Genomic DNA, 26549 nt, shown 5'->3' on the forward strand with positions numbered 1-26549 from the left:
GGTCCTCGCGGGTCGCCGTAGCTCCTGGAGGTCCGGACCGGAGGTGAAGCTTCAGTCGGGGACTTGGGGTGAAAGATGCCGTCAGAGGAGCGGAGAGGAGACCCATCCTGTGGCGGAAGCTGAAGGAGGACACCGGGGGACACCGGGGCCGGAGCACCGTGCAGCAGCGGGGACATGGTGGCAGGCGGCGGCTGCAGGATGAGCTGGAGCCGCGGTGAAGCAGGGATGTTGTGAAGGAAAGTCCGGGGCTCCAGCAGCTAACGGCGGCTAACGGCAGCTAACAGCCGGGACACTGAGCTCCGTCCGGGGAGAACATCGCGTCCCACCGGACACAGGTGAGTCACTCCGCCCGCTCACATACGCTGGGCTCCGGCCACTGGACCCGGAGAGCCGGGAAGCTCACCTCCGCTGCTCGGCGCTAGCACACCGGCTCGTGGGACGTCAGCTGGTCTCATGTGTCCCAGTCTGGAGAGCCGCAGCTCTTCTGGACACTCTTGATCCAGTTCGCCGTGATGTGAGTCCCAGCAGACCTCCTGCATGGAGCATCTCAGAAACATCAGTTTGTTCTACAGCGGATCGTCTGACAGCTCGACCCTCAGAGGACAAATAGAACTCCAATAGTTTGTCACATCCTACATCCGGTGTCTCCTACCGTCTCGTCTCATGTCTCCTCCCTTGTTCCCCGTCGTGTCTCTCCTCGTCTTATCTTGTCTTCTCATGTCTCCCCGCGTATCCTCTCTTGTCCCCCGTCGTGTCCCCTCTTGTGTCTGATCTTGACTTCTCTCCTGTCTCCCCTCGTCTCCTGTCGTGTCCCCTCTCGTGTCTGATCTTGACTTCTCTCCTGTCTCCCCTCGTCTCCTGTCGTGTCCCCTCTCGTGTCTCCCCTATTGTCTTCGTTCGTGTCTCCTTATGTCTCATCCTGTCGTCTCTCATGTCCCCCGTCGTGTCCCCTCTCGTGTCTCCCCTATTGTCTTCGTTCGTGTCTCCTTATGTCTCATCCTGTCGTCTCTCATGTCCCCCGTCGTGCCCCCTGTCGTGTCTCCTCTCATATCCCCCGTTGTGTCCCCCGGCCAATGGACACCCCCGTGGACGTTCTGCTGGTTGACAGTTTGTGGAGGGAAATGATGAAACTGAAAACGAGTCTAAACCACAACAAAAGGGAGTAAAACTCTTCAATCTGTTCCACCACTGAAACTGTTCCATTCTTCTAAAACTGCTGATAAAGGAAAAACCGATCAGCTGGAACAACGAAACAGAACAACTAAACAAAGCAACAACAAAGCGTCTATGAACTTTTAAATGTCATCAACAAACATATTGTGGTTGATCCACTTGTGGTTTCCAGTTTGGAGGGTTGCCATGTCTTGGCTCGTGTTACTTGATTTTGAGGGACATTTGTAGCGGTGGGAGAGCCCCACTCCCCCTACCAGGCTGCTCCACGTTGTCTGAGAGGGAGGAGAGAAGAGCAGTGGCTGATCCTCCCCCTCTTCACCCTCTCAGTACGCTGGGACGTGAGGCTGGTGGAGCTGCTGCCTCTTCAGGTGTGGCTGTTTCAGCGCCAGACTCGGGTCTGATGGACAGAAGAAAGGTAAAAGGTGGCAGTTCTCTGTAGGAACTTTGGTTCTACCTGTGTCGAGTTAATCTGTTCTTCACATGGCTCAACTTTAGCGTTTGAACAAGTCCAGTGTATTTCTGGGAGTGAGTCCTAATGTGCTCTGAGAGTTGGTAGTTTCATTTCTGTGTTCCGTGTAGAATGAAAGAAAGGTGGTGTCTGCACACAGCTGAGTGAGTTCAGCGTCACCGTGACCTCCTGCCAGCGCTTTACAGCCCGTGGCTGTAAGTCACACTGCAGGAGGAGCTCGCTGGCTGAAATCTACACGTGTGAGATGTTTGAATGACCTGATAATGGCACCGACCACCAGAAGCAGCAGGCTTCCTGCTTTCAACTGCTGATTCAGCCCAGATGGAAGTGGAGTGGCTCGCCGGCATCCGGAGGAGTAAGCTGGAGACGTAGTGACAGAGCTGACGGGCACTATGAAGCTCTAAAGGTCCTTTAATACCAACAACTGGGAGCTTCTTTGTAGAGCTGCGGCAGTTTGATCCAGAAGACCTGAATGTTTCTGCTCTGGGGTCAGTCAAATGTGGAGAAAACGTGTCTTTCTATTTATTTCACATGTTTTTTCTTTCATTTGAACTTTCTAAGCGGATGTTTCCAGGTGACCCTGCTCCTCTCTGTGAAGCAGTAAATAAAGCTTCACTTCTTCTGTTTCTACTTTCCCAGTTTGGCCTGCAGGGCTCATGTTGGACTCTGAGGGTTTGATTGTGGCAGACAGGCTTGTCTAAAATCATCTTTTTCATCCCGTTGAGGTGCGTGCGTGTGCGGTGGAGGTCGTCTCCCTGATCCCTCAGGATTACTGGGAACCTGTTGAGCCTGTGTCTCTCAGCTGTGAAGGGTTTCGGCGCTGCTCACACCTCGGCGCTGCTCACACCCCGGCGCTGCTCACACCTCGGAGTTTCACTCTCCACTCTCTGCTCTCCATCAGAGTCTGAACGGGGGAAGCGTCTGCTCTCTCACACCGTCAGCTGTTTGTCCGAGGCACACCGGACTTTGACGGTTCAACAGGAAGAGAGATAAATAGTTCACAGGTCCTCTCGGCCATAAAACCTCAGCTCTTTTTATTGGGATCTCACTTCTCATCATGTGTGTCCATGTAAACACATTTCGAGTGAAATATGATGGAAGTGACCCGGTGTGCGTGTCTCTGCTGCTCGTGAAGGAAATCAGTGCACAGGACGGACTTGTGATCCTCCACTCAGTAACGGGTCGTGACACATTATTCTTTGAGGAATAACGGCGTTGGTTGGGGATTGAAGCTCATCTCTTCAGTGAGATGATCTGTGGTCCTGCCATGAGTCACTTTTTCCACCCATGTAGGATTTCCACTCCGAGCAGAAGAAATGTTGTGAAACTCCAATAAAGGAGGACAGAGCGCCTGTGTGAGCAGGACTCTGGTGCCGGGTGGGCAGGATGAGGCCGAGCACGGTGCAGGACGTCCTGTCTGTCCTCTGGACGTCTCAGATAAACTGGCTCCAAAATAAGCTGAGCTCTTCTTGGTGTCCACTGTGGACACATGACTGTTTGAACTCTGAACACCAAGAAGACAAAAGAAACTAAGTTTGTTTTGTGTCGAGCCGTGCAGCTCAGAGAGAGAAAGTGGCTGGAACGGAACAAAATGCTCTTACTCCCAGACCACTGCCTGTAACACTCCCAGACCACTGCCTGTAACACTCCCAGACCACTGCCTGTAACACTCCCAGACCACTCCCTGTAACACTCCCAGACCACTGCCTGTAACACTCCCAGACCACTGCCTGTAACACTCCCAGACCACTGCCTGTAACACTCCCAGACCACTCCCTGTAACACTCCCAGACCACTGCCTGTAACACTCCCAGACCACTGCCTGTAACACTCCCAGACCACTCCCTGTAACACTCCCAGACCACTAACTGTAACACTCCCAGACCACTCCCTGTAACACTCCCAGACCACTAACTGTAACACTCCCAGACCACTGCCTGTAACACTCCCAGACCACTGCCTGTAACACTCCCAGGCCACTAACTGTAACACTCCCAGACCACTAACTGTAACACTCCCGTAACACTGCCTGTAACACTCCCAGACCACTGCCTGTAACACTCCCAGACCACTAACTGTAACACTCCCAGACCACTGCCTGTAACACTCCCAGACCACTAACTGTAACACTCCCAGACCACTGCCTGTAACACTCCCAGACCACTGCCTGTAACACTCCCAGACCACTGCCTGTAACACTCCCAGGCCACTAACTGTAACACTCCCAGACCACTAACTGTAACACTCCCGTAACACTGCCTGTAACACTCCCAGACCACTGCCTGTAACACTCCCAGACCACTCTCCATAACACTCCCAGACCACTGCCTGTAGCACTCTTAGACCACCAACTGTAACAATGCCTGTAACACTCCTAGAATAGTAACTGTAACACCGCCTGTAACACTCCCAGACCACTAACTGTAACACTTCTAGACCACTACTGTAACACCCCCTGTAACACTCCCAGACCAGTGCCTGTAACACTCTCAGACCACTGCCTGTAACACTTCCAGACTACTCCCAGACCACTCCCCGTAACACTCCTAGACCACTACTGTAACACCCCGTAACACTGCCTGTAACACCCCCAGAACCCTCCCCGTAACACTCCCAGACCACACTTAAGCCCCGTGTCCACAGAGCCCCTTGGTGCCGGTACGGGTCAGGTCGGAACCGGTTGTTGTGCGTTTCCACTGACTCAGAACCGTTACCAACCGGTACCATTGGTAACCATTTCTCGCTACCCCTCCACTTGGGGTACCAGGCTCAATGTGCCGGATATGAGGGGGAGGAGCTTCAACACTGCCGTCTGCTCATTGGTCCGTGACGACCTGTTCTCCCAGCAAGCAGCCATTTCCAATCAGTTCTTCTGCAGCAATCAGGAAACTTTTTTGAAAACGTCCTCCTGTTATGGCGTCACATCCTGCATGATTACGCAACCGTTCATAACCCCGCCTACATTTCAAACCGAACCCTGTGTAATGGAAACGCGGCACTGATACGGGTCTGGTTACTGATAGTCAACCCCCACCTGACCGGCACCGGTACCAAGGGGCACTGTGGAAACAGGGCTTTTGTAATACTCCCAGACCACCACTAACCGTAACACTCCCAGACCACTCCCTGTAACACTCTCAGACCACTCCCTGTAACACTCTCGGTAGCATTCCCAGGCCACTAACTGTAACACCCCCGTAACACTGCCTGTAACGCTCCTTGTAGCAGCGCCTCACATGGTTCCTCTTTCTTAATCCCAGCACCAGATTAACACGCTCCAGCTCCGAGCTGCTTCATTCAGCTGAAACGAGCTAACCGGATCAGGAGCTGAGAGGATCTTCAGGCTATTTAAGGATGCCTTCACTTCCTCAGTGGTGCAGTGTGAAAGCTCAAACATGGGAACCCTGGTCCAATTCCTGTACAGTGTGTGATGCTGGTGAAGCAAACAGGAAGTGAACCCTGTCACCATGGCAACATGAGGCAGGTTTGCTCATCAAACACAAACACCAAAACAGTAAATAAGTTTTTGTTTTTTATGAATTCACAAGCTGAAGAGATTCCTGTCGTCCCTCCGTCTCCTCCTGTGAGCCGCTCTTCCTCTTCGCTGTTCTTAATTACTCCTCAGTGTGCGCTTTGTGGAAATGGCGCCCTCAAAAACAGCAGCTGTTGTAACTGCAGGACCTTGTTAGTTTGGTCCTTCTTCGGAAGGGCAGATTCTGAGTGAACAAACCAAATGAAGTTTTCAGCATTCGAACAGAACCTCTGGACCCGGGGTGTGAGAACACACTCAGAAACGGTCTCTGTCGATCTGATGATGCACCGAAGTTCTGTGCAGGTTCTGATCTGCTCTTTGAATAGATTACACTTTTCAGCCTTTTGCCCTTGGTTTAGTTTCCTGTTTCCAGATGACTTGTTGTGATATGTCATGCAGCTGCAGATCTGTACTTTAACTTCAGTCACAGCCTGTATCCTGAATGCTTGTCGTATAGAAAGGAGCTGCGGTTCACTGATTGCTTGTTTTGCTGCTCTGTTGACAGGATGCTTGCTGAAGGATAACGTCTGAGCCCCATTCCCTCCACTGGTCCTCTGTCTCTGCTCCATCTCTACGGGATTTCATGGACCGCATGTATTCCACAGGAACTTGGTGTACATTGATTTTAAAGCGGACACTTCTTCTCCTGGCTCCCTCCTGACTGGATGGACACGATGAAGTAACTGTGGTCAGATCTCGAGTCCCTGCCCTGTGAGATTGTTCCCAAGAGTTCTGACACTGACTCCAGTACTGGTCCCCCACCTTCCCCGTCCCTTCGCCTCTTTATTTAGGCCATGGTTCGCAAGAAAGGTTCTCTCATACTATGTGGAGCCTTCCTGTTTGTGGCCTGGAATGCTTTGCTCCTGCTCTACCTGTGGGGGCGCCCTCCCATCGGCCGCCCTGCAGAAGGTGGTGGAGCCGAACCAGGAGGACAGGAAGAGTGGGGTTTGGGCCGAGGGAAGGGTGGGCGGGTCAACCTGGCCGGAGAGGTGATCCGGCTTGCGGAGGAAGTAGAAGTTCAGCTTGAGACCCAGAAAAAGCTTCTGAAGCAGATCGAGAGTCACAGGGCGGTGTGGGCCCGGCAGAAAGATGTGGGGAAGAGAGAAGTCGACGGCGGTAAAGAAGTTCATGAAGTGGTTGTTCAGCAGCCACCAAAAACTCCTCTTCCTGCGAAGAACAGTGCAGGAGTGAAAGAACAGGAGGAGGTGAGGCTCCCTGCTCCCACAGCAGCTCCAGGCTCAAAGTCAGACCAGCAGCAGGCCATGGAGACCAAGGAGGACGTCACAAACACGAAGGGGCCCGCGACTGGTCCTGGTGCACAGGTGGTCATTCCCATCCTGGTGATCGCTTGTGACAGAGTGACAGTGAAGCGCAGCCTGGACAGACTCATACAGTTCCGCCCTTCTCCTGAACTCTACCCCATCATCGTCAGCCAGGACTGCGGCCATGCCGACACGGCCCGTGTGATTGGCTCGTATGGAGATCAGGTGACCCACATCAGACAGCCGGACCTGTCCGATATCAGGGTCCGGCCCGAGCACAGGAAGTTTCAGGGATACTACAAGATCGCACGTCATTACCGCTGGGCGCTCAACCAAGTGTTCAACACCTTCTCCCAGTCCACCGTGGTCATCGTGGAGGACGACCTGGAGGTGAGGGGGAGGGGCTATTTCACCTCAGGCCTTAAAGAAGCACCACTTGCCATGTAGAGTGTTTTCATGCCTAAACTATTAATAAGCACATTTTAAAGTATTTTTTGTGTGAATGTCATGAACCGGCTTCAGTTCAGCCAGTTTAGTCAGGTTAAAAAAGTCAAAATATATTTATGGACACAATCTTAAATTCTATAGAGAAAGAAAAGCTTCCAGTCAGGACGTGTCTGATAGCTGTGAAAAGAAGCTAAGCTAACCTGAAACTCCACCTAGAGGCCTGGAGGAGTCTAGGAAGAGTCCAGGAGTCCTGGTCTCTGCCTGGTCCTCCTCAGAGGTAAAGTGGTCCTGCAGTGTTTCCTGTTCTGGACAAAGGGGGACATGTTGCGTCAAAGAAGACGAGACAGAGTTGTGTTTGGTGTGTGTCAGCATTGTTTTGAGCAGAGGTCAACACAACCCAAAGGTCAAAAGCTTCACCCTGAGCTCCAGAACACAATTATTCTGCATTTCAGGTCCACTTGTCTGTCTGTGACCGACCTGTGTTACCCTGTTGCAGGTGTGAGATGTCCTGTAGAGACACATGAGCCATCGCAGCAAAACAAACGGTGAAAGTAGAGATGAGCAGTGGAGATGAGCAGTGGAGATGAGCAGTGGAGATGAGCAGTGGAGATGAGCAGTAGAGATGAGCAGTGGAGATGAGCAGTGGAGATGAGCAGTGGAGATGAGCAGTGGAGATGAGCAGTGGAGATGAGCAGTGGAGAAGAGCAGTGGGCTGTGAAGAAAGGTTCCTTTGCATTAGTTTGATTTGTTTGAAGCTCGGAGTGAGTCCAGGAGTTGCAGCACACATCAGGTGCTGGGGTCAGTCAGCGGTCTTCCTCACACTGTTGGAAACCGAGAAATCACCATGGAAACCTTTCTCTAACAGAACCACGCTGTAGGAGAGCAGCCTGCAGCGCTGCACACATTTTATTTATCAATATGTCTCATGAGCCGTATTGATGTTTTTCTCCAGAAACGAGTGTGAAGACCAGTTTACCTGTGAAAACACTAAACTTAGCTCCTGTTTGTTCAGATGATCAAAACCAAACCAAACCAAACCAATGGCCTGACAAACAACTGCAACTTTAAAGGACTTTTCTGTTTAATACAATGATGGTTTATTCGGTGGCATGAACAGCCTGTCACTCTGAACAGCCTGTCACTCTGAACAGCCTGTCACTCTGAACAGCCTGTCACTCTGAACAGCCTGTCGCTAGGAACAGCCTGTCACTCTGAACAGCCTGTCACTCTGAACAGCCTGTCACTCTGAACAGCCTGTCACTAGGAACAGCCTGTCATCTGAACAGCCTGTCATCTGAACAGCCTGTCATCTGAACAGCCTGTCACTCTGAACAGCCTGTCATCTGAACAGCCTGTCACTCTGAACAGCCTGTCACTCTGAACAGCCTGCCACTCTGAACAGCCTGCCACTCAGTTAAAGGCACAGCTGCTCTTCTTCTGTTCCAGCGCCACATTAGTTCCGACCATGAACATCTCTGACAGACACGGAACTTGAGGTACTGCGGTTTTTGGTCTTCTGTTCGATTCTGCAGTGACATTAATCCTCAATGACATGTGTAGCTTCACTAAGCAAATGTTTGAAGTGCTCCCACCATGTCAGTACTGCTTTATCAGATTGGTGGACCGATCAAAGGACAAGCTGACTGAGCTGGTTAGTTATTAGTGTGGTTTGTCTTGAGCCACGTCAGGTTTTTATGACAAAGTCAGAAGGTCTGAGTTCAATGAGACATTAAATACAAACAACCCCAAAGTTTTCCCATAAATCAGACTAACGTGGTCTGGAGAGTTGGAGGGTTAAAGTTCTCAGACTACAGGAGCGCTGCAGCCTTGAGCGTCCTCACAATATCAGTTGTGATGCTAATTTGCTAGCCACCGTGATTTACCTTCCGGGGGTAGGTGGTGTTCAGACAGTTCTTTTCTTGGGGTTGCTGTCGCTCAGGTGTTGGAGGGGTCGTCCTTCAGTCAGAATATTGCAGGTTCGATTCCACATGTTGAAGTGCCTTTGAGCATGACTCTTGTAATCTACACTCTACAGATGAGGTGTTCAAGGACCTCTGTAAGTTTCAGTACTGTGTGAGGGGTTTACTCCTGAGTCTCTTTCACAGAAACGTTGATTAGAAACGGTTGGTTACCTTCAAAGAAAAAGTCAGTTCATGCTGTCTGTTACGTTCGTTCTGATTCTTCTCTTTGGCTGTAAGTTTGCATGTTTTCCCACAACTTTCCCCTTTAAAAACCTCACCACTGATTAACAGGGAAACAATGTGAGTATTCATGAATACTGAAGCTGCAGGGTCCTCCCTGTTCCAGTGTGCATGCATACTGAGCCTGTGATTTGCCTGGAACGGTGACGTGCAGACCAGCGCTCTGTGAACATAGAGCGCGACTCCTGCAGAGTCTGGAAACCTGCTTTAACTTATGCAACTGTTCTCCTTGGTTTGGGACCGTTTTAAGAGGATCCCTGCCTGTTTGTGTTTCCTGCCTGCTTTCCACAACAATTCTAAAGTCCATTTAACCCTCACATGTCTGGATAACAGCAGACACATGTTTTGCTGCAGGAGATGAAGGCAGTGTGACAGAAAGCAGCCGGTTTAACTCTGCAGGACCTCCTGCTGGGATTCTGCAGGTCTGGTCAGTAGATGGTACAGTCAACATCAGAGTCACACAAACTCTGACAGCTCCAGAGGATGGACTGTAAGATTCATTCTGTATGGCGCTGGTACCTGCTTCCTCTCAGTCTAGATTAAAGTTACTCTACCAGAAAGAAATCTTAAAAACATACTTCTGATAAAGTCTCACAATAAACCAACACATCCAAAATGTGTCTTCAAGCCTCGATAATAGTGTGAAATGTTGTGAAACTGACTGTTAATCATTTTTCCACTGCGAATGGAGAGCCAGTGTACAAACAGGATCTTGCCTCGGGATTCTTCGGTCTTTTCTGTGACTGCAAGATGTCAACAAACCCGGGTGTTGTTCACAAAGTATAAATGCTGGAAATCCATGTTTTTTTTAGTGTAATGATGAATTTCCTTCAGAAAAGTATTGACAACATGATGGAGATGTACATCATCAAATGAAACTAGGTCCTGAATGTTTTAGTTTTTCCCGTGTGGATTCTGGTGGAGGAACTTTAAATTGAAAGGAGTCGCGCTCTGAGAGGCCTGTGGTACCTGCAGACCGGCTCATTGACACCTCAAGCTGGGTCACTACGATCCAAGTGTACAGTCATCCGGTTAAAAAAGATTTCTCTGCACAGATGGGCAAAATGACGGGCCACCTACTGTACCTACTAAAAGCTCTGTGGGCTCCATAATAAGGCGAGTTGTTACCCATTGTTAAAGTGTCTCTCGCTCTCTCTCTCTCTCTCTCTCTCTCTACGAGGTGGCGCCGGACTTCTTTGAGTATTTCCGGGCTCTGTACCCCATCCTGCACTCGGACCCCAGCCTGTGGTGTGTGTCTGCCTGGAATGATAACGGCAGGGACGCCCTGGTGGACCCGTCCAGAGCCGAGCTGCTGTACAGAACAGACTTCTTCCCGGGTCTGGGCTGGATGCTGCTGAAGGAGATGTGGGAGGAGCTGGAGCCCAAGTGGCCCTCGGCCTTCTGGGACGACTGGATGCGTCAGCCGGAGCAGAGGAAGGACCGCTCGTGCATTCGTCCTGAGATCTCTCGAACGATCACCTTTGGTAGGAAAGGTGTGAGTTTAGGTCAGTTCTTTGACCAGTACCTTCGCTACATTAAGCTAAACACTGAATTTGTGCCTTTTACCAAACATAATTTGTCTTATTTGCTCAAAGAGAAGTATGATGAGAAGTTTGTCAAAGAGGTTTACGATGCCCCGCTAGTGAAGATTGAAGAGCTGCAGCAGACGGGCGCTCTGAGGGGCCCCAGGCCCTACAGGGTGCAGTACTCCAGCAGGGACAGTTTTAAAGTGTTCGCTCGAAACCTGGGTGTCATGGACGACCTGAAATCTGGAGTCCCTCGTACAGGCTACAGGGGCGTGGTCAGCTTCCTGTACCGCGGTCGGAGGGTGTTCCTGGCTCCACCGCCGGGCTGGACGCATTACGACACCAGCTGGAGCTGAGCGGTGTTGAAGAGGGGCCGAGCCTTATCAGTGGAGCACCCTCTCAGACCAAAGAATCCCACAGACTCCGAGCTCCATGAGGGAAAACGGCACAGAGCTGCAGGCCAGGGGAGTCGGTCCACCCTCCAAACACACACTGGCCATGTGCCTTGCTCTCTGGGTCCATGTTGTTTGGTGTATTTTTATTCCTGTGGCCAAATGTAGACTTCAGATTCAGATCATTGGAATCATCAGCAGTGTCAGTGAAAAGTCAGAGCAGGAGGATAAACGTGGTCCAGAACTTCTCCCGTCTCCAGGCTGTGCTCACACTGAAGTGAACCCCCCCAGAAGCTCTGCCCCCAGTTTGTCTGTGGCGCCTCATCTCTGTGCTGGTATCAAATCCCGCCTGAACAACTGAGTCCATTTCCACGCGCTCAACCTTTTAGTGCCACTGCCACATTAGACCGCCGAGCTGTTTCCACACAGATCGATTAAAACACCAGAGAAATGTCTCCTGACACCTCATTTAGATCAGAAGCCACAGTTCATCACACATGAAATATAAACTACCACAACTCCAAAAGTTCAGCATTGATTCACCGTCTTTTCACAAAACTGAAAAAAAAGAGAAAAAAAATCTAAAAGTGCAATTTGTCATGACGACTCCTCGGGAAGAGCTGATCTGGGTTAAAGTTTAAAAAAAAAGAATCTTCACCAAATGATGTAAGTAGAGTTTATTTCAAACGTGCAGAGGTATTTGGGGGCCACACGGGGGCATGAAGTTGAATCTAATGACGCCGTGCAGTTTCCCACATAACCACCACCAAGTCCAGCTCTGAGTTAGGCTGGGTTCGGTCCACCAGGCTGGGTTCGGTCCACCAGGCTGGGTTCATTCCACCAGGCTGGGTTCATTCCACCAGGCTGGGTTCGGTCCTCCAGGCTGGGTTCGGTCCTCCAGGCTGGGTTCGGTCCACCAGGCTGGGTTCAGTCCACCAGGCCTCTGGCAGACCTGCTGCGTGTGAACACAGCCTGGACGTGTTTGTGTGAAGAAGCTTCTGGAAGGTTTTCGATGGCACATGGAGGCCGCATTCAGCACTACGTCACCACATATCTGATCTGCTTTACTGTCCCCACGGGACTCTGACGCTCTCATCGCACAGCTATGTTGTAAACATTTACAGGTTTTAAGAAACCCACAGAAGCTTGAGATGGAAAAGTAACGCTGATCACATATTGAGATCAAAACAGTGAAGGAAGTGTCAAAGATCCATGAAGCAGCAGGAAGCTGGAGCTCCACATCAGCTGAGGGTGAAGCTGGAGTCAAATTCCATCAGGACGGAGTGCAGGAGGAGGAGGCCTCTGTTCAGGGGGGTCGGACTCATTTCACTACAAGTGACAATGTTTCCTACAACTGCTAGTGCATGAAAAGTTTTTATCGCAAAATTCACAATGAAAAATAAGTGATTTAAAAATGAAACGATGTTGGAACACAGATTTTCTCTCAAATGAATTTCTCCTGTTTGTAGAAAGACCTGAAATCTTCTTAATCTGACTTCATGTTGGGAAACGAATTGACCCTCGCAGAGTGATATTAATTCTCCAGCAGCTTTCATTACTGCTCGTCCTCATAAAACTGAGCAAAGCTCCGCAAATAAGACAAAACTCGCAGTTTATTCCATTAAAGAGGGTTTTATTCATACTGCAGGCTGATTGGACCCTGTAGTACAGGGGTATCCAGTTCTAGTCCTGGAGGGTCTCCAATAATCAGATGTGTTCACAAGGACTGGGAGCCTTCAGGACTGAGGTCCTTTGGGACCGGAGAGCCTTCGGGACTGGGAGCCTTCAGGACTGAGGTCCTTCAGGACTGGAGAGCTTACAAGACTGGGAGGCTTCAGGACTGGAGAACCTTCGGGACTGGGGTCCTTCAGGACTGGGATCCTTCAGGATTGGAGAGCCTTCGGGACTGTAGGTCCTTCGGGACTGGAGAGCCTCCCGGACTGGGGTCCTTCAGGACTGGGATCCTTCAGGACTGGAGAGCCTTCCGGACTGAGGTCCTTCAGGACTGGAGAGCCTACAAGACTGGGAGGCTTCAGGACTGGAGAGCCTTCCGGACTGAGGTCCTTCAGGACTGGAGGTCCTTCGGGACTGGAGAGCCTTCCGGACTGGGAGGCTTCAGGACTGGAGAACCTTCCGGACTGGAGGTCCTTCAGGACCGGGAGCCTTTGGGACTGGAGAGCCTTCGGGACTGGAGGTCCTTCAGGACTGGAGAGCCTTCCGGACTGAGGTCCTTCAGGACCGGGAGCCTTTGGGACTGGAGAGCCTTCGGGACTGGAGGTCCTTCAGGACTGGAGAGCCTTCGGGACTGGAGGTCCTTCAGGACTGGAGAGCCTTCCGGACTGAGGTCCTTCCGGACTGGGGTCCTTCAGGACTGGAGAGCCTTCTGGACTGGAGAACCTTCCGGACTGGAGGTCCTTCAGGACTGGGAGCCTTCAGGACCGGAGAGCCCTGCTCAGTTCTGTATGTTCGACACCCCTGGCGGAGAGGCGGAGAGGCGGAGTGAGGGGAAGCCCCGCCCTCTGCTCGTTGTTTTCCTGGTGGTGTTGGAGAGTTCTGCTGTTGATGCTCGGAGGCTCCAGGTAAATTTAAATTTGAAGGAAGTGTGTGGGGACGTGAAACCACTGGTTCATGTGAAGGATAAATCCAAAATGAAGGAAGTTCTGAAAAGAAGTGACGTGTCTTGAAGTTGTTGATCACGCCGACACAGGACGGCTTCAGTTCTGAGAAAAGCTTATCACTGTACTGTTACTCGCTTTGGGACATTTCCGTATGGTGACGTGTAAAACCACTGCCTGATGTGTTCATAACTTTAATACATTATAAATAAAATCTACTATTTTGATATTGGTCCACATGCTGAAGGCGTCTGTCTTCCTTGGGAAGTGACACGTGAGGCTGAGTGCAATGGAACTGATCTCTTTCCTTTTACTTTGGAAACAACCCATGAGTCCATCACCCCTCACTTTTACAGGGTGACACACACATACAGCAGGAGTTTCACACTCCAGTCCTACAGGGTCACAGTTTGACCCCCCCACCCCGTAATCCAGGACGCCGAGCTGCTGCTTTCAGCTCTCTGTTCTCCGCCGCTCGTTGGGATGTGCTCACTTGTGTGCACGTGCATGTGCACGTACATAAAGGAGGACATCCACTGTGCATGACACTGGCCCCTGGTGGGTCCCTGTTATACCTCCTGATGGCCCAGATGGGAGTTTATGAGACTTACTGGGGAGGGAGGGGGTTCTAGAAAGGAGAGTCAACAAACTGAGTCGACTCACTCTGAGATAAAACTCTGGGTTTCCGGTTCCAGAACAGCTGATCAATCAACTCTGAGTATGTGAACCTTGAGTTACACACATGAACAACCACAATAAACAACCATCATCAATGGAGCCCCGATACAACCAGTCACTATGGCAACAGACCCAAAACCCAGTTCTTTCACAGTAAAGGTCCCAGACTGAAAACCCAGTTATTTCACAGTAAAAGTACCAGATTAAAAACGCAGTTCTTTCACACTAAAAGCCACAGACCGAAAACCCAATTCTTTCACTGTAAAAGTCCCAGATAAAAAACCCATTTATTTCACAGTAAAAGTACCAGATTAAAAACCCAGTTCTTTCACAGTAAAGGTCCCAGATTAAAAACGCAGTTCTTTCACACTAAAAGCCCCAGATTAAAAACCCAGTTATTTCTCAGTAAAAGTCCCAGATTAAAAACCCAGTTCTTTCACAGTAACGGTCCCAGATTAAAAACCCAGTTCTTTCACAGTAACGGTCCCAGATTAAAAACCCAGTTCTTTCTCAGTAAAAGTCCCAGATTAAAAACCCAGTTCTTTCACAGTAAAAGCCCCAGCGCTGCAGCAGAAGAGGAGAGAGACTGACTGGGTGAAAGTTGCTGCATGAGTCAACATATAAGTTTGAATGATCTCCTCCATTGGCTTAACATTTAACTTAAGATGGCAGCAGAGGTAGAAATAATAATTATGATGGTTATGATTACACCTCACTTTGATTTTAATTCCAGGATTTAAATTAATGTAGGCTATTAAATAAAAAGATATTCATTCAGTAGCTACTTCAAGTAGTAATTTAAACCCCGAACAAAATGTTGTTTGAACTGGTCCTCTGTTAATATCCTACTGAGGAGATTCATTAACAGTGTTTAGACATTCTTATTAGAGTGGAGCCATTTAAAATATGATGGTGTGTACATCAACACTCAATGAAATACTAACATTAACACACACACACACACACACACACACAAAATGGACAAATGACCATACATTCGGGGTTTAATTAAAACAGTAGAAAACAGTACACACTGAGAGGTAACTTTTCTCTTTATTTGTTTGATGTTTTTCCCCTCCTTGTGCTGTCTAATTAAACGGTTATCGATTAACTTCACAAGATCGGCTTGTCCTGTTGACAATCTGTTCATATTAATAAAGTTTGGGGGGAAAATCGACACGTCACTGTGACGTTCATCATGAAGGACCCGGACAGTGTGACCAGGTAGATGCCTGACTAAAATCAGCGTGTCTGTCTGAAAGTTTTTGGAGTGTTCGCTGTTTGTTTGTTTGCTTGTTTGTTTGCTTGTTTGCAGTGGACTGTGAGGATCGGAAGTGTTTCAGTCTCACCTTTCTCCCTCTCTTCTGCCGGGGGACATTTTAATGACGCGTGCTCCTTCTCACGTGCTGTGGAGTTACCGTCTGTAGACCTACCAAGGTACTGAAGGCTGCTACTGTCTTATCATTTTATTTTAGACGAATGAATCTTTTTTTGTTTTAAATCAGTATGAACTCAGAGCACATTGTGGTGAAGAGGAGCGTTCTAACCCTGGAACGTGTCCCTGTGAGTGGTGCTGGGCCGACGGACAACTCGCCCATGAGTTCAGACATTTTTTGAGAAAATAAATCCTGTAAAATCTACTTTTACATATTCTTATTTCTAATTGATATTTTCTCTATTTTTCATATATCTGATATTTGTCCATATATATTTAGCGTCATATCATTTAGCTTTGTTTCTCTTCGTTTACCATTCTCTTAATGGTAAACAAGTGCATGTAAATACATTTTTAGTAAATACTTTTGATGAAACGCTCGGTTTGAAGCTGCATATAAATATCCTGAAGTCAAAATTAGCAAAGAAATATTGGCTTAATGTGTAAAATCCGATCAGTAATAGATCAAAATTGACTCAGCTCATTTTATAACTCCCTCATTCTTCCATATCTGAGATATGGTGTTTAAATACGGGGACATAATAATAAAACAAACATTGATCCTATTTTTCTTTTACTTAAGACCATTAGACTCATGAATAAAGCTGATTATTATTTTTAAGAGCCAACAAATTCTCTGTTTGACACATCACAGACACTAGAAATACACAATATTGTCCACCTTAATACACTAGCATATTAATGTGTCAAATATACTTACTAATCTTTCCAAATGTGTCAAATATACTTTGAAATTTAATCCTTCAAATCAATAATGCTGAAAAAAATTGTTGTGGACGAGTTGTCTGGAACCACATGGACGAGTTTTCCAGGGTTGCAGTTTTGTGGGCGAGTCGTTCGTGTACCGGGTTCCAACCTGTCAACCTCAGGTCACTGCTCTGACTTCTAGAACTCCACTGCCTGGTGCCTGGTGCTTCTGACCTCTGACCTCGTGTGTGTGTGTGTGTGTGTGTGTGTGTGTGTGTGTGTGTGTGTGTGTGTGTGTGTGTGTGTGTGTGTGTGTGTGTGTGTGTGTGTGTGTGTGTGTGTGTGTGTGTGTGTGTGTGTGTGTGTGTGTGTGTGTGTGTGTGTGTGTGTGTGTGTGTGTCAGATGTCCTGTTTCAGTGCAGACCTGAAGTTCTGTCCTGAATGTGGGAGTGTCCTTCCTCTTCCTGGACTTCCCGACACGGTGCGCTGCCCCCGCTGCTGCTTCTGCATCCCGGTCGCAGGTACACCAGACAGGCTGCTGAGTGCTGGTAGTGGTCGTCCTCCGATTCAAATGTCATAGGTTCAATTCCCAATCTGCACGGCTCATGTAGAAGTGTCTTTGAGCAACACAGTGAGCCTCAAACTGCTCATGTGACACCGTCCATCCACTGGGATTGGACACACACCACTTTAAATCCCAGTGGATGGATAATGTAACAGTCCACTGGTTTCAAGAACCCCCTCCAGGGATTCATAAGGTATTTGTATTATATTCTATGATGTTGATGTTTCTAGTTTGCTCTGGGCTCATGTGAATAGATTGTCCTGGTGTGGGTGACGCGAGGAGAAGGATCGGACTGAAGTTCACACGATGAACCCTTCCTGTACCGATGTTCACGGTGTGTTTATCTTGCAGAGTTCTCTGGTCAGGAGATCCACTCCACCATCGCCTTCAACCCTGAGGAGCAGAGCTCGCTGGCTCTGGAGGAGGAGGAGGACTCTGAGCTGAAGGGTCCTGTGGTAAGACCTCCGTCTGATGACTGCTGCATGTGATGCTGACAGTCATTTTATCTGCTTGCCTCCTCATGTTCCTACGGTGGCCCAGAAGGGTCCATGCCACAATGCAACCACAAAATCCACCATGCAACAGTTACACTGTGTTGCTATTGTAGGGATTTCTTGCCTCATAAGTAGGGATGAACCGATACCAGTGTCAGGTATCGCTGCGATACCAGGCATGAGTACTCATACTCGTAAAACTGCCACTGATACCACGACACCGATACCACCTTACGGCCCTGCACACGGCACTTCACTGCAAGGCGTGGGCGGACAGTGAGGAGCAAGCAGTGAGGAGCAAGCAGTGAGGAGCAAGCAGTGAGGAGCGCACATCCAAAACATTTGGGGTCTGGAGGCTCGTCGCCTAAATCTGTTCACTGAAATGGAGCTGCTGCTACTGGAACTGGCTTCAGCAGCCAAAACACTGCCTGTGTCCAGTCTGTTCCACCGAGCGCCCCTCCTGTATCTACAGCTGCTTGATAGATCTGCTCAGCATATGAACGCTCTCTCTCTCTCAGGCACACTGGTCAAGCAAGCAGTGCGCCTGGGCCACACACACACACACACACACACACACACACACACACACACACACACACACACACACACACACACACACACACACACACACACACACACACACACACTCTGATAACAAAGGTTTTATTGAAATGTTTTCTTACAGTACATGTGGCAGTGCCATAGAATAACAAATTTTGAATGTCAGTACATCACAATGTAGGAATGTTGGTGAAATAACATCTGTGGAAAAAAATAAACGCGTCTATTGGCCTAAGTACTCAGTTTTGGTGAGTACTCAAATGCAAGTACTCATGCACTATTCATTTTGGGAAAAAGTGGTATTGGCGCATCCCTGGTCATTAGGATCACGTGGTGTGTTTATGTAGTGTTTTGGCAGTTTGGTTATCGATAATGATTAATAATGATCAAAGATAGTTATTAATTATTTTATTGAAGATGTAATCTGATCTGTATCAGATTCCTCGGGAGCTCCACCTGTTTAACAGGAAATTATAGCCGATTCAGTTATATCAGTTTCATAAGATATACTGAACTATTAATTTGGAATTAACCCGAATTAACATTAAAGCTTGAAGGATTTTGGAGTTCTTGACATTTCATTCAGAATGGAGGTTACCAGAGAGCAGGAAGGCCGTCCTCGGTCTCCACCAGGTGATGGAGAACAAGGAGCTCCATTCCAAATGGAGGTTACCAGAGAGCAGGAAGGCTGTCCTCGGTCTCCACCAGGTGTTGGAGAACAAGCAGCTCCACTCAGAATGGAGGTTACCAGAGAGCAGGAAGGCCGTCCTCGGTCTCCACCAGGTGATGGAGAACAATAGAACATAGAAGCCAGTCTGTAGCGTTGCTTCCTGAGTGTCTCTGTTAAAGGAACATTTCTAGAATGAGTTGATGTGAAGCTGATTTGCTTTGTAAAACATCTGGAGTCGTCAGACGGTGTTCAGTTACTGTGGGATGTTGTCTTTGATGTGAAATGTGCAGGTTGTTAGTTAACTAGTTAGTAAAGCAAGATTAGTATGCAGATCCTGTGTGTGTGTGTGTGTGTGTGTGTGTGTGTGTGTGTGTGTGTGTGTGTGTGTGTGTGTGTGTGTGTGTGTGTGTGTGTGTGTGTGTGTGTGTGTGTGTGTGTGTGTGTGTGTGTGTGTGTGTGTGTGTGTGTGTGTGTGTGTGTGTGGCAGAGCTAACGTTGGTTTACAGGTTGATAACTACTGATATCGTTGTCAGTAGAACTCAATCACTATAATAGAATCAACACATCTTCATCAAAGTTCAACAGCTCTATGCAGAGCTTCAGGTTTAACTAGTCCTCTCATGTAAAGGCCCAGTAGTTAGCACATTGTCACTGAAGAAGGAGTTTGGTTGTTGTCCAGGCCTGAAGCTGGCGGCTCCTGTAGCAGTTAGCACCTCCTGCTAACTCTGGTTGGCTGCGTTGAGCAGGTGGAGAAGAAGAAGAAGCTGAAGCTGGTGATTCAGGAGAGTCTTTGCAGCGTCCTGGTTGTTCCCTTTCAGACCTGAGGAGCTGGTCGCTCGCTCTGTCATGCTTTTCCTGCTTGTTGAGGGAAAAACACAAGCAGCTTCTGTGAGCTGCCGTTTCCCAGCTCTCTTTCCTGGGAAACTGCTTGGTCTTCCCTGGTGGATGAGCTCAGACGCTGGGTGCTGGTCTCTGGTCTCTGGTTCTGAGGAAGTTCTGATCCTCGTGGTCGGTCACAAGAGGAGTTGAGGAGTTGGAGCCTCTGGTGTTGGTAGGATGAGCTCCTCTAAGAGCAGGAGCATCAAAGAAAGATGAATCCCTCCAAAGGTTTCTGATTAGGTGGGGGCATTTCAAAGTGTTGAATCTTGGGGGCCTCAACCAATCGGTGACTGGCTGAGAGCATGGGGCCGTCAGTGTCCCTGAGAGGGGAAGGTGGAGGATTTGATGCATGGGGGCTGCAGGACCCCCTGCGGTGAGATGCTCAGGCACAAATGAAGATTGTCTTTCATTAGAAATGACCCATCTTCTTCATGTTGTCCTCCAGATCGACCGCCACTGCTCCCGTTGCAACAAGGAGGGGATGATTTACCACACCAGACAGATGAGGTCTGCTGATGAGGGTCAGACCGTCTTCTTCACCTGCATCCACTGCCGGTGAGCAGCTGCATCACGTTCACCAGTCAGACTTTGAACACATCAACACATCCTGAAAGACTCAGACCCCCAGCCACCATCATACATCTGTGTTCAGCAGAATGTTCAGAGGAAACTACCTGGAGGTTATCAAGTTAATGAATGATAGGATGTCATGAGGAGGTAAAGATAAAGTGAAATAGACTCAAATCAATAATACAGTATTACTACATATTACTAATACATTAACATAAATATTCAGTTCCAAACGGACGAAGCAGAAAAGAAGATGATGGATGTAAAATCACTTTTAATTAAAAATGAGAGGTTAAAGTAGAATTTAAGTTAAAGTATCAGGACGGTTTGTTGAGTGAAGACGTTTCAATAATGCAGAGAGGATCGATCAGAACTTCAATAAACTGAATGAGGATCATTTTATCATGAGACATATCACCATGACAACAGTCCGTTTCCTCCTGTGGTGTGGTCTGAGCTGACGTGTCTCGTCTCGTGTCCCAGGTTTCAGGAGAAGGAAGACTCCTGAGGACGACGCTCTGAGGTGGAGCGAGTCTCTGGTCTGTCCTCGGCGCTGCAGCAGGAGAAGCTCCAGGTCGTCACAGAAGGTGGGAGGAGCTGCTCCATCGGTCCTGCAGGTCCTCCAGAGACCTTCAGCTGCTCCATCGGTCCTGCAGGTCCTCCAGAGACCTTCAGCTGCTCCACATCGGTCCCGCAGGTCCTCCAGAGACCTTCAGCTGCTCCACATCGGTCCTGCAGGTCCTCCAGAGACCTTCAGCTGCTCCATCGGTCCTGCAGGTCCTCCAGAGACCTTCAGCTGCTCCATCGGTCCTCCAGGTCCTCCAGAGCCCTTCAGCTGCTCCATCGGTCCTGCAGGTCCTCCAGAGACCTTCAGCTGCTCCATCGGTCCTGCAGGTCCTCCAGAGACCTTCAGCTGCTCCATCGGTCCCCTGCTTGTGGTTCTCTTCATGTTTATCTGGAAATAAAAATTGTTTAACCGTTTTCCTTGAGTGTGTTTTTGTCAAAAGAAACTGTTGTGATCATCAGGTGCTGAAAGCTCCACCACTCAATCCTGAACAAATGGAGGCAGACAGTAGAAACCACTGCACTTCCAGGAACCACTGTCTGTGAACACAATGGACAGGAAGTCGACCTCCAATGAACTAAACACAACTGACACACACACTTTTCTAGTTCAGTCTTTTCCTGCCAAGCACTGGACAGGTGTTGCTCTTGTAGTTCATCCTGAACTTGTCGGGTTTTGGGATCACGTACCAGTTCTCAGCATCACTTGTTCTGCTTTTTGCTCCGTCAGTGCAGCTGAAGATGTAGTTCCATGTATTCAAAGATCAATAAATGTTCTTCCTCTTGCTCTGTTCTGTGTATTTCAGTGAGGGTTGAGATAACACAAAGGAACAGAATCCCAATTTCTAACCTGAGTTTCAGGCTTCAGAAAGGTGTATTTCTTGATAATATTGGTCCTGCCAGATGAAGATCACTGCTGAGGGTCCATGAGCCTGGACCCTTCTGGACTCCCAGTAAGTGAGGTTAAAGCAAGGCAAAGGTATTTATAGAGCAGCAGTCACTTCACAGCTCTTGACAAAGAAATACATTAAAGCTGTATGAAAAAAACGATGTCCATTAAAGCAAGCAAATAAGAATCTTATACTCAAGTGAAGAAGACTATGACAGACTCGCGTTACACATCCAACATAGAAATACTACGTTTTCACATGAGCAGAGGGCTGGGGTTGAATGTAATGTGTTAACGACAGAGCAGAGATGTTTCCACTTCATTCCTCACCTTGAGACTCTTTTCTCAGAGAGTCTCAATGTGAGTCTGAAATACCCCCCCCCCCCCCCCCCCCCCCCGGGGTTTCTAGAATCCAACTCTGAGTCGACTCACTCTGAGATAAAACTCTGGGTTTCCAGTTCCAGAACAGCTGATCAATCAACTCTGAGTATGTGAACCTTGAGTTACACACATGAACGACCACAATAAACAGCCATCATCAATGGAGCCCCGATACAACCAGTCACTATGGCAACAGACCCAAAACCCAGTTCTTTCACAGTAAAAGTCCCAGACTGAAAACCCAGTTATTTCACAGTAAAAGCCCCAGACTGAAAACTCAGTTCTTTCACAGCAAAAGCCCCAGACTGAAAACCCCAGTTATTTCACAGTAAGAGTCCCAGATTAAACACAAAGTTCTTTCACAGTAAAAGTCCCAGACTAAACCCAGTTCTTTCACAGTAAAAGTCCCAGATTAAAAACCCAGATATTTCACAGTAAAAGTCCCACATTAAAAACCCAGTTCTTTCACAGTAAAAGCTTCAGATTAAAAACCCAGTTCTTTCACAGTAAAAGCCCCAGCGCTGCAGCAGAAGTGGAGAGAGACGGACTGGGAGAAAGTTGCTGCATGAGTCAACATATAAGTTTGAATGATCTCCTCCATTGGCTTAACATTTAACTTAAGATGGCAGCAGAGGTAGAAATAATAATTAGGTGTAAAATGTGAATTTCATTGAGGAGCAATCCAACAGGAGGAAGGAGACTTGGAAGCAGCTAAATGAAATATAAAACATCATTCACAATGAAAAGGCTCATATGTTATGATTGCACCTCACTTTGATTTTAATTTCAGGATTTAAATTAATGTAGGCTATTAAATAAAAAGATATTCATCCAGTATCTACTTCAAGTAGTAATTTAAACCATGTTTCATGAAAATATTCACAGACGGTTCAGAGGATCCTGTTTCTGGGAAAACTGGTTGGATGGTAATGAGGAGAATCTGATAACCAGCATAAGCATATCAGATAGTATGTCTATTTCTTCTGCTGAACCTTTAGCAATTCAAAGAGCTTTGGACTGGGTCGAGCATAATAAACCAAAGAACAGGGTCACATGCTGGGATTCTGCTGCTGCTTTGGTGGCATTAGATGAAGGAGCTTCTAGAGCTCGGACTGATTTAATAATGGAGATCCTGCACTGCCTTTCAATAAAGAAACAATAGAATGTAATGTACTAATGGGTAAAGGGGAATGGATTAGCATCCGCAATGAAAAGCTGGAGACTGTGAGAACAGGACTGGGATCAGGAGCAGAAAGGTCGACATTTTTATTCTGTGCAACCTTCAGTGAAAGGTGTGAAGTGGAGGAGCACCCTGGGGCAGTGATGACGTCATTGTAACCAGGCTGGGCCTGGCGCACTGCTGCCTCACAAGAAGGGTGAAGGTGAGAGGTGGACATCTGAATGGTTTGTGTGACTGTAGGAATCAGAGGAGGTGGTTCAGGTGTTATTTCGCTGTAAGTTCTACTCTTGCCACACGCAGGAGTTGTTTGTTGATCTGTCCGATCTGGTCTCGAGGTGTTTTCATTGAAAACTATTTTAAAGTTAAGAGAAGAATCGGACTGTCTTGTGAAGGCTGTGTTAAAATCCCTCCATTCCTCTGGGTTACACGGGAGGATTTGATTTGTTGGTGTAATATCTTGTTTGTTCGGTAGAGGGCAGCATTGTGCCGTGCGGCGTACAGCCTGCTGGAAAACCAGAAGAAGAAGAAGAAGACGGACCAATAGTCGCAGTCAGAGTCCTGAAGTCACGTGATCTTTAAACATGTCGCCCTGAAACTGGAAGAAGAAGAAGAAGACAGACAAAACTCTGACTTTCCTCTGAGTTGTCTCCTAATAACGGGTAGAGACACGTCCTGTACATAGTTCTGTTATTCACTGTTGTGTTTTCCGGGTTTCTTCCTGTTTAGTCCTTTCAGCTCGTCGCTTCACTACAAAGTGCTCGAGTTAAAGTTGGATGGAGGATTTCAGCCTCATCGCTTCAATGCCTGCAGGTTTTTCCTTGAAGGAGCGTTGAGGAAACCGCTGTGGAGGAAGATGAAGCTTCGAGTCCAGCTTCAGTGTAAAAACCTCCATGAGTACCTGAAAGAGCTGAACCCGGAGATCCTGGACCGGCTGTACAACCACCCGGCCACCTGCCTGGCTGTGTACAGGTAAGACCCGCGCGCTGGACGGGCTCGAGGATTTCAATCAGCTGTCATGAGGCGCGTCATGTGGCACGTGATGTGATTTTCCCCAGAGAACTCCCGTCTCTGGCCAAGAACTACGTGATGCGCATGCTGTTCCTGGATCAGCCTCTCCCGCAGGCGGCCGTGGCTCTGTGGGTGAAGAAAGACAGCCACAAGTGAGTCTCTGGCTGTGGGTCTGACCCGGGGGGGGGGGGGGCTGGAGCCTGGAGCCTGGAGCCTGGAACCTGGCTTCAGGCTCCAGTCAGGGTGACCAGGCGGTCCTCGTCACATCAGCAAACCTTAGGAAAGGTTTTCAGGCTGTTGCATCATATTTCAACTAGTGTTTATAAACGATATTCAGGCGAGTGTGCTCTGAAGACTGAACCGTGTTTGGTACACACTCAGTTGTTTTGGTTCATCGAGAAAAAAAGAATTTTATACTTCTCTTGAACATTTCCCTGTACTTTCTGTACAGATAAAACTTTTTGATATGATCATATTACGTGAGAAATAAGAGTTTCCAGACCACCAGTCGCTTCTGTAATCAGTCTGTTTGTATTACCCTGCAGATGTTTACCAGACATTAATAATGACTCCCCTCCATGGGGGGCTGTGTGGTCTTCTCTGCATCAGTATTAACAGCTGGTGGTTTCCAGCTGTTAAAGTCTCTGGTGGTCTTCATCCCGACACTGCAGCCGTCACTCGACTGTTTGGAGATTATTTGGGAGCATCTGAGAGGAGAAACGCTTCACTTCCTCCTGCTTCTCTTCCCTCCTGCAGGGACCATGATGAATGTGTGTCTGTGCTGTCTGGACTGCGTCTGTGGCACGGCCAGCAGCTGCAGGGGGGTCTGCAGGGGTACACCTTAAACCCCGTGTTCAAGGACAATCTAAGGACGGCTCTGCTGGGCGGGTATGTGTGCTCCAGGGGGGGGGGGGGGGGGGGTGCTGGTGGGATGGAATCAGATTTGTGTCCTTGATGTGCAGCAAAGTGAAAATCTGAGTGAAAGCTGCAGAGCTGCAGGAAGCTGGTCCTAATGTAACCCCGACTCTGGTGGGCTCACGGCCCCCCCCTCTGTGGCCCTGCAGGGGCCGAGCCTGGGCTGACGAGGGCAGCTCTCTGGGTCCGGACCGCCATGCGCGTGACATCGAGAGCCTGGACCGCTACGCCATGGAGCGCTGGGAGGTCATCCTGCAGTTCATGGTGGGCTCTCCCAGTGCCGTGAGCCAGGACCTGGCTCAGCTTCTGGTCCAAGCAGGACTCATGAAGAGGTACTACATGTTCAGATGGCTGGCGGCTACATTTTAGCATTGAGCGACAAAGACTTGAATTTCCTGGTAATGTGTAAATTCTTTGTGGATATTTTGCTCTTATCCAGTTTTTAAAGTGAAATTTTCCTTTGTTTCATTCTAGCAACCGTTAGCTGCTAATGTTAGCTTAGCTTCTTAACACACTGATGCTCTGGGACTTAGTTAGTTCTTGTTAATTAGTTGTTTAAATAGTGATAAAATTCAGAGTCTACAGCTCAGATTGTCCCGTCTTTTCCTGCCAGTGAAGCGGGAGAGGCGCCTTACATCACCTCCGCTGGTTTCCAGTTCCTCCTTCTGGACACGGCCTCTCAGCTCTGGTACTTCACACTGCAGTACCTGAAAACTGCTCAGGTGAGTGCTGATGGACAGCTCGGGTCATGGACTAGCGGAGACTAGCGGGTCATGGACTAGCGGGTCATGGACTAGCGGAGACTAGCGGGTCATGGACTAGCGGAGACTAGCGGGTCATGGACTAGCGGGTCATGGACTGGCGGGTCATGGACTAGCGGAGACTAGCGGGTCATGGACTAGCGGGTCATGGACTAGCGGGTCATGGACTGGCGGGTCATGGACTGGCGGGTCATCGGCCGATAGAGGAAGGCTGTCATTTGAAGACACTTGAACTTTGACTCTTGCTCTCGGAGCTCTCTGCTCCACACTGAGGGAATATTTGGAGTTGTTAGTTAAAGGGTATTTCTTGGTTTGATAGTCTTTCAGTGTCTTTCTCTTTTTTTAATCAAACTTTATCACTACTGGTGCTAGGGTTGTTCAGTATACCGGTACTGTATTGGTATCGCAGTACTGATGCCTTTAAAACGATACCATACTGGGCCCGGCTGGTACCGCTGTCCTTTCTTTCTTTTTCCCGTCACCGCGGAGCATCACTGTGTTAATCTGTACAGAGGAGAGTCAGTCTCTCTGTGGGGGGGGGGGGGGGGGGGGAGAGGGAGAGGGAGAGGGAGGGAGAGAGAGAGAGATATTACTGTATAGTAAAGACACTGGTCCTACTTAAGACAGGTTGTATCTAATGACATTCTTTGCTCTTTTTATTTGGGAAAGTATCG

General features: G+C 48.6%; 3 protein-coding genes across 11 annotated transcripts in view; all 3 read left to right on the forward strand.

Moving 5' to 3' along the window:
• Positions 1 to 13857, forward strand: mgat1b (alpha-1,3-mannosyl-glycoprotein 2-beta-N-acetylglucosaminyltransferase b). Of its 2 annotated transcripts, none has more exons than XM_080485272.1 (3): positions 1 to 335; positions 5680 to 6826; positions 10265 to 13857. In XM_080485272.1, the coding sequence occupies exons 2-3, from the start codon at positions 5969 to 5971 to the stop codon at positions 10964 to 10966; spliced, it is 1560 nt and encodes a 519-aa protein (XP_080341398.1). In that variant the 5' UTR covers positions 1 to 335; positions 5680 to 5968; the 3' UTR covers positions 10967 to 13857. The 2 variants fall into 2 exon arrangements, with proteins under 2 accessions (XP_080341398.1, XP_080341399.1); XM_080485273.1 differs by lacking the exon at positions 1 to 335 and adding an exon at positions 1499 to 1588.
• Positions 13858 to 15473: 1616 nt separating this feature from the next.
• polr1h (RNA polymerase I subunit H) lies at positions 15474 to 21158 on the forward strand. Of its 8 annotated transcripts, none has more exons than XR_013936143.1 (7): positions 15474 to 15519; positions 15611 to 15732; positions 16842 to 16959; positions 17355 to 17458; positions 20053 to 20162; positions 20661 to 20833; positions 20875 to 21158. XR_013936143.1 is itself a non-coding variant. In XM_080484266.1 (6 exons), exons 3-6 carry the CDS (start codon positions 16842 to 16844, stop codon positions 20683 to 20685), a joined length of 357 nt encoding a protein of 118 aa, XP_080340392.1. In that variant the 5' UTR covers positions 15479 to 15519; positions 15611 to 15732; the 3' UTR covers positions 20686 to 21158. The 8 variants fall into 8 exon arrangements, 2 of the variants coding, with proteins under 2 accessions (XP_080340392.1, XP_080340391.1); XR_013936145.1 differs by having other exon boundaries at positions 15509 to 15732; positions 20916 to 20954; positions 20994 to 21158; XR_013936142.1 differs by having other exon boundaries at positions 15474 to 15732.
• A 2548-nt stretch (positions 21159 to 23706) lies between these two features.
• The window catches only part of gtf2h4 (general transcription factor IIH, polypeptide 4), an 11183-nt gene continuing 8340 nt past the window's right edge, over positions 23707 to 26549 (forward strand). Inside the window, exons 1-6 of the mRNA XM_080485493.1 lie at positions 23707 to 23850; positions 24002 to 24160; positions 24247 to 24351; positions 24956 to 25087; positions 25264 to 25446; positions 25728 to 25836. Of these exons, the coding sequence (XP_080341619.1) occupies positions 24045 to 24160; positions 24247 to 24351; positions 24956 to 25087; positions 25264 to 25446; positions 25728 to 25836 (645 nt within the window). The 5' untranslated portion in view covers positions 23707 to 23850; positions 24002 to 24044. The remainder of the gene's footprint in view (positions 23851 to 24001; positions 24161 to 24246; positions 24352 to 24955; positions 25088 to 25263; positions 25447 to 25727; positions 25837 to 26549) is intronic.

This window comes from Lipophrys pholis, assembly GCF_963383615.2.
Source record: "Lipophrys pholis genome assembly, chromosome: 17".
Lineage (NCBI taxonomy): Eukaryota > Metazoa > Chordata > Actinopteri > Blenniiformes > Blenniidae > Lipophrys > Lipophrys pholis.